The sequence below is a fragment of the Nestor notabilis genome, unplaced genomic scaffold, assembly GCF_000696875.1.
Source record: "Nestor notabilis isolate BGI_N333 unplaced genomic scaffold, ASM69687v1 scaffold9034, whole genome shotgun sequence".
NCBI classification, from domain to species: domain Eukaryota; kingdom Metazoa; phylum Chordata; class Aves; order Psittaciformes; family Psittacidae; genus Nestor; species Nestor notabilis.
Genome location: NW_009925143.1, coordinates 50,908 through 57,105, shown reverse-complemented (window position 1 = coordinate 57,105; position 6,198 = coordinate 50,908). Strand labels below are relative to the sequence as shown.

The following is a 6,198-nucleotide window of genomic DNA, read 5'->3' as shown; positions in this document are numbered from 1 at the left end:
TGGTTTCGTGACAGTGTCAAAGTGAAAGAGAAGGGAAAGAAGGGAGCCAACCGAACTTTACGGTTAAACTTTACTAAGTACTGCACTTAAGAAAATTATGTCAGTTAAAGGCAGCTCCCCCAAACACGGCTCTTCGCCAAAGGGTCAATACCTGCCAGAAAACACTAATAAACTTCTAGGTGATGATGAAGAAATAGAAGGGAACCATATTCCCAGAGGACACACAAGACCGGAAAGAACAAACATCACTTCTGATGAAGTATTTCAACATGATGTTGAAGTTTCATTTGTGAAGGTGTTTATTGTAAAAAAAAATGGCTGTGACTGTGTTAAAAGGGGAAAAAAGCAGTTAGAAGATCAGTTACAGACATGCCTTTGGCCAATGCTCCTTCACTTACCTTGCTTACTGCCCATAAGCACTTCCACCAATTTGAAATTCTCGAGGCACTCCGTCTGTCGAAAGATGCAACATGTAAAAGTAGTTTCTGAATGAAATATAATTTTGTCAGATGTTTACATTAACATTATGGTTACACTGCACACACACAGAGCATGAAAAATTAAACAGTTTTAAATCAACCATGATGTTCTCCTGATCCAGGAACAATCGTCATTTTACACACAGCCTCACACATGGTGTCAGACTCCTGTGCCCTTAACTACATTGGCATCCTCAAAGCAAAATGATTCATCCCAGGGTACTGAAAGAGCTGGGCAATGTCATCACAGGACCACTTGGAAGTGTAGAGTCCAGTAGACTGGAAGCTGGTAAGTGTTGTCCCAGTTTTCAAGAAGGGTAAGAAGGAAGACCCTGGTAATTACATGCCCATCAGTCTCACTTCAGAGTCTGGTAAAATTATGGAGGTGGTTATTCTGGGAGTTAGTGAAAGACACTTGAGAGACAGTGCAGTCACTGCCCATAGCAAGGGTTCACAAGGGGAAAGTTCCGCTTATCCAAATTAACTGAATTTTATGGCAAGGTGACCCATCTAGCTGACTCAGTGGGATATGGTGCTTTTGGATTTTAGCAAAGCTTTTGGTACTGCCTTTCACAGCATTCTTCTGGATTACCTGTCCAGCACACACCTAGACAAGTCCATAATACATGGGTGAGCAGTGGGCTGCTGAGGCAGGCACTAACGGCTATAACAAATGGGATTACGTCAGCCTGGCAGCCAGTCACCAGTTGGGTTTCCCATGGCTCAATTTTAGGGCCACTGCTCTTTAATGTTTTTATAAATGATCTGGATGCAGGGATCAAATGCACATTATGAAAGTTTGCCAATGATACTGAACTATGAGGAGCTGTGAACTCCCTCAAGTGCAGAGAAGCCTTTCAGGGAGATGTAGATAGGCCAAAGAGCTGGGCAATCATCAATCACATGAAATTTAACAAGAGCCAGATTCCCTGTAACCAGGAGAGGGTGATGCTGGTTACAAACACTAACTGGGGGAGCAGACACTGAAGAGCAGCCCTACGGAAAGAGATGTGGGGATGTGGGTTGATGGCAAACTGAATATGAGTTAACATGGCAGCCAAAGGGACCAACCGTGCCCTCAGGTGCATCAAGCACATTACAGCTAGTTGAGGGAGGCGATTGTCCCACTCTGCACTGCACTGGTATGGCCCCACCCTGAGGCCTATGTGCAGTTTTGGGCTCCTCAGTTTAAGAAGGACATCAGACTAACAGAGTGTGTCCAGAGGAGGGTGACCAAGGTGGTGAAAGGTCTTGAGGCTAAAAGTGAGGAGGAGCAGCTGAGGTCACTTTCTTTGTTCAGCTTGGAGAAGAGAAGGCTGAGGGGTGACCCCATCACAGTCAACAGCTTCCTCAAGGCAGGCAGTGGAGGGGAGGTGCTGATGTCTTCTCTCTGGCCACCCTTGATAGGACACACGGAAATGGAGTGAAGCTGCACCAGGGGAAATTCAGATGGGACATCAGGAAAAGGATCTTCACTGAGAGGTGGTTGGTCACTGGAACAGGCTCCCTAGGGAAGTGGCAGCAAGCCTGTGACAGTTCAAGGGGGGCCTGGATGACGCTCTTGGTCAATACGGTTTAGTTTTAGGTAGTCCTGTGAGAAGCAGGGAGTTGGACTCAGCGAGCCTTATGGGTCCCTTCCAACTTGAGATATTCTAGGAGTCTATGACTTCCTTTGCAGAGCAGTGCGAAGAATTAGGAGACAAGCATGATCATCTTAATACTGATCTCCAGTTTCCCAACAAGATAAGATTAGCAGTGTAATTACATACAAGTGTATTTTAAATATCTCAAGACATAAAAAGCCGTAAGAAAATACACTGCATGCCAAGAAACATTGTGTTCTTGCTAGTAAATCTGGTTGACCCAGAAAGACTGACAGTAACTTCCAGTACAGAGCAACGAGATGTACCATCAAGACTGCAGAAAGTTTTGAGCATCATACCAATCACAAGAGATCATCTACCAAATTTTAACAACATTCACATTAACTGTGAACTAACCAATTATAATTTCTCTAGAGAGAAAAAACATACAAACCCCACTTCAGAATCACTCAGGTGGTATATGGACATGCTTATAACCTTCTATTTACCTGCTTTCCAAGTAGTGGAAGCACTTCTTTGATGACAGTCTGTGTAGTGCTATCCTTATTTACTCGTAGAGAGACATATGCCATTCCCACCCTGAATAGAAAAGAAATACTTATTTTAGGAAAATCATTTGACCTATCCTTTGTGTACTTTTTTTACTTAAGTGGCAAATTTTCTATGGGGATAGGCAGAAATTTGTATTGAAGTAAAGTTGTTCACTGAGGCTCATGGCAAATGCAGTATTCACCCCACAGACAAGCAAAGACTTTCATCTCAAGGAAATGATTATTACAGTTGTGGCAACTGGTTTGTTTCTATACACAAAATTACCTGCAAGTCTTTCATAAAAACTTGGTAATGTAGTTGCATTACTAAATTGAACAATTGTTTAAATTTTATACCACTGCTCTTAAGAAATTAACTAGTCACAAGCCGGTCTTGTTTCCACTGCTAAATATGCTTAAAGTGCATACTGTCTCAGTGGTAAATGGAACAGGGTTTTTTCCCTTGATTTCTTCCTCCTCACATGAGAAGTTACACTGAATTCTTCCTACTTAATGTTTCTTCCAAAAAAAAAAAAAAAAAAAAAAAAAAATCGAGCTTTCAAGTGGCATGTGTGTGTCATCATTTGTTTACAGATGGAGTGGAGTTCATGTAAAGCTGCATCTTCTTGGCTGAACACATGATAACAGAACTGCACAAGCTGTATGTTCCATGCATGTAAAGAAAACCACAAACACATTTCCACGCACGGAAATTAATAGTATGTATATTACTCATTCAGAACAAGAAACAGAAGAATCTTGAAATACAAAAGAATAAACTACATTCTCTGTTACACTTGTGTGACTTCAATAACTGAAATACACTGGGCTAGACTACAGAGGATGAGTGTAGCCAAGCAGGATAACCTTGTTATAAAAGAGGAGAACACTCACTTCAGCCAGGCGGGATAAATTCTGATCACTTCCTCGTCCTTTGGTTTAGCTCTGATGATCCAAGCTTCAGGAACAGATTCGCGGAATACCGAGCTCAAGTTGCTGTCCTCTGCAGCGTCGTTCCGGTTGATAACATCATCAGACAGCAGCGCCTGCTGTGTAAAGGTCTGAAGCTCGTACTCCTGCTGGTCATCATTTATGTAGTATGCCCTCAAAGCAGCCTCCTACAACACAGCAAGATAAATTAACATTTCCTTGAGAAGACACCATTAATACCTGTGTAACCACAGACATTTATAAATATCTTACTTATGGAATAAACTTTTAACGCATGTTTTAAGCACAGTACAGTGGATAAATAGCTATGGCAGAAAACAAAATGAGCGAAGTTTTAAAAACAAATTTTAGTGGAAGATACAAAAAGAAAATTTGAGATATCAGTGGATTTGAGTACAGCCTATGGTATTTTTGTCAACTGCTAGTCAAATGCTACACCACAGATCGAATGTAAAAATTCAGCACCAATAAAGCTACACTCACTGTACGCAAAATGAGTTCAACACGGAAAATGGTAGATTACACATGGTTACGCCTAACAACCTTTGTGCACTAAGCGGATGCTGAAGATTAGAGAGCTTCTCAGCCACATGGCTGCCCTGAACCCACACACCTGAAAAGAGGAAAGGTAAGGGCTGTCCTTGGAAGATGCAAGCAGCCACAGGAATTTTACATCCATTACTGGCCCATGCCTGCAGCATTTCTGCTAACACAGATGCTACATTGAATACAGCCCAGTAAATCAGCTACGAGAAATGGTATTAATCTGTCCTGGTATTATAAGCAGCAACCTGGTAAAATAGGCTTGAAAAGCAAATAGCACTCCTAAATAAAAGTGTTTTCAGCACTGTTTACCATTTTCCTTCAAGATCTTTGACATGCAGAACACTACAAACATTTTCGAAAACTCCTGTTGATTTTGAACACAATATCAGGATAAAAGTCTCAATTACCCATATGTTTAAATTGTCAAATTCTGATGTAATGAATTCTTAAGACTCCAGGGCCAAGTCTTTTATGACTTCGAGTTCTCACCATGCTCCATTCTACTGGGCACCACCCCCTACCCTCTCTAGGCTTCATTTCTGCACAGCATGGGGTCTCTGCCTAGCCCAGTAAATTAAGATCTGTACAGAAAATTTGAGCTAGTACTGAGTCATGTTTCCACCCCTGGACAGAGCACTGGAAAAGCTAGGGAGTGGCCACAATGTGATTGATAATTCACTACTTTCATAGCCAAGGAGGGGAGGTAACCATAGTATGCTTCGGTCTTCAAAATGGATTAACTGAAGTGCAATATCAGTGGCTGTCCAGGATAAACGTCAGAGAACTGAATACTACAGAAGAAGAGCAAGACTTAAGAAGCTGATTATCCAGTACTGCTCCCATCAGTAAAATAAGACTTCAGAGTCACAAAGGGAAGGAGAATGACTGCTTAACGTGTGATACGCTGTGGTCCCCATTACGTTACAGACACACCGGCCACCACTTCTTCAGATGGTCTAAAATAAAAGTTGTACATGCAGAAGTCAAATTAGATTGTGTCATTATAGCCCATTTACAGATTTTGTTGTTGTTGAGTTACATTTGTAAAACTTTTAGCTTTTGACTATTGTAATATACAATCATATGCCCCTTTATCACACTGGAATGTTGACCTTCACCGGGTATCTTACCACAACTTCTTCATTTTTTGCAATCCTCGGAACTGAAATCAGTCGAAATTGGTTGCGTTTCACGGCATCATTCCCATCAAATATCTTTAATGTCTGTTTACCTAAATGAAAACAATTATTGCATTTCAGTAACACACCCCTCAAATCATAAAGCTACCTGAATAGGAAGCAGTTCCATTAGAACTGTAAAACCCCCTGCATTTAATCTACTGAACTGTTTCTTCATCACAAGTTTTGAGGCTGAATATTTTCATTTTTGTTTTTTCACTTTTCATTTAGAACAGGGGAGGAAAGCAGCAAAAGTGTTTCAAATAATCACAGCTTTATCCTGTTCTTTGATGTAACTGTTCATATATAAGTATACTGATTATGTTATCACTTCTTCCTCACCATTCATGACTGCTTTTATTATTGACCAGGTCAACAACATGAAAACCAAGACAGTGCTATCACCTTCAGAACAGCTCCCAAAGCACTGCAAGTTCTGAAAGCATCCTTCTGAAGAAAGTTGTTAAAATAGCTGGTGGGCTGTACAGAAACAGGAGAAAATACAGGAACAAGAGAAAAACTACAGCAAAGAAGGTAGAGCAAATGAAGAACCACAACTCTGCTGTGTTTCATTTCACTAAAGCCTTATCAAATCCATGCTCAAACCATGGAGCTTAAGTTGTTGCACAGACATCTCCCAAGGGGTGAAAAGTTAAGCATTTCAGGTTTATGTTTCACAAAGATGAGTTAAGACTCAAGTCTGGAACAATCCACTGCTATGACAAGTTTCTCTCATAAAAGCAACCATCTTAAGAGCAATAGCAAAGTGTATCCAAATTTTCATAGAACAGGCAACTTCAGAGAGGTTTTAAGAACAAATGAAGGTTATCAGTCCAACATGTGTGTCCTTTCAGCCTATGGCAAGGAATTAATCAATCCAGGCAAAAAAGTATTGTTGCAACAAGACAGA

General features: G+C 40.9%; 1 protein-coding gene across 1 annotated transcript in view; it reads right to left on the bottom strand.

Annotated features, from left to right (window-relative positions):
* The window catches only part of DGKQ (diacylglycerol kinase, theta 110kDa), a gene marked incomplete at its 5' end in the record, with an annotated part of 55,319 nt that overhangs the window by 20,736 nt on the left and 28,385 nt on the right, over positions 1 to 6,198 (bottom strand). The window contains 4 exons of the mRNA XM_010012911.1: positions 399 to 453; positions 2,572 to 2,662; positions 3,508 to 3,731; positions 5,241 to 5,341. Of these exons, the coding sequence (XP_010011213.1) occupies positions 399 to 453; positions 2,572 to 2,662; positions 3,508 to 3,731; positions 5,241 to 5,341 (471 nt within the window). The remainder of the gene's footprint in view (positions 1 to 398; positions 454 to 2,571; positions 2,663 to 3,507; positions 3,732 to 5,240; positions 5,342 to 6,198) is intronic.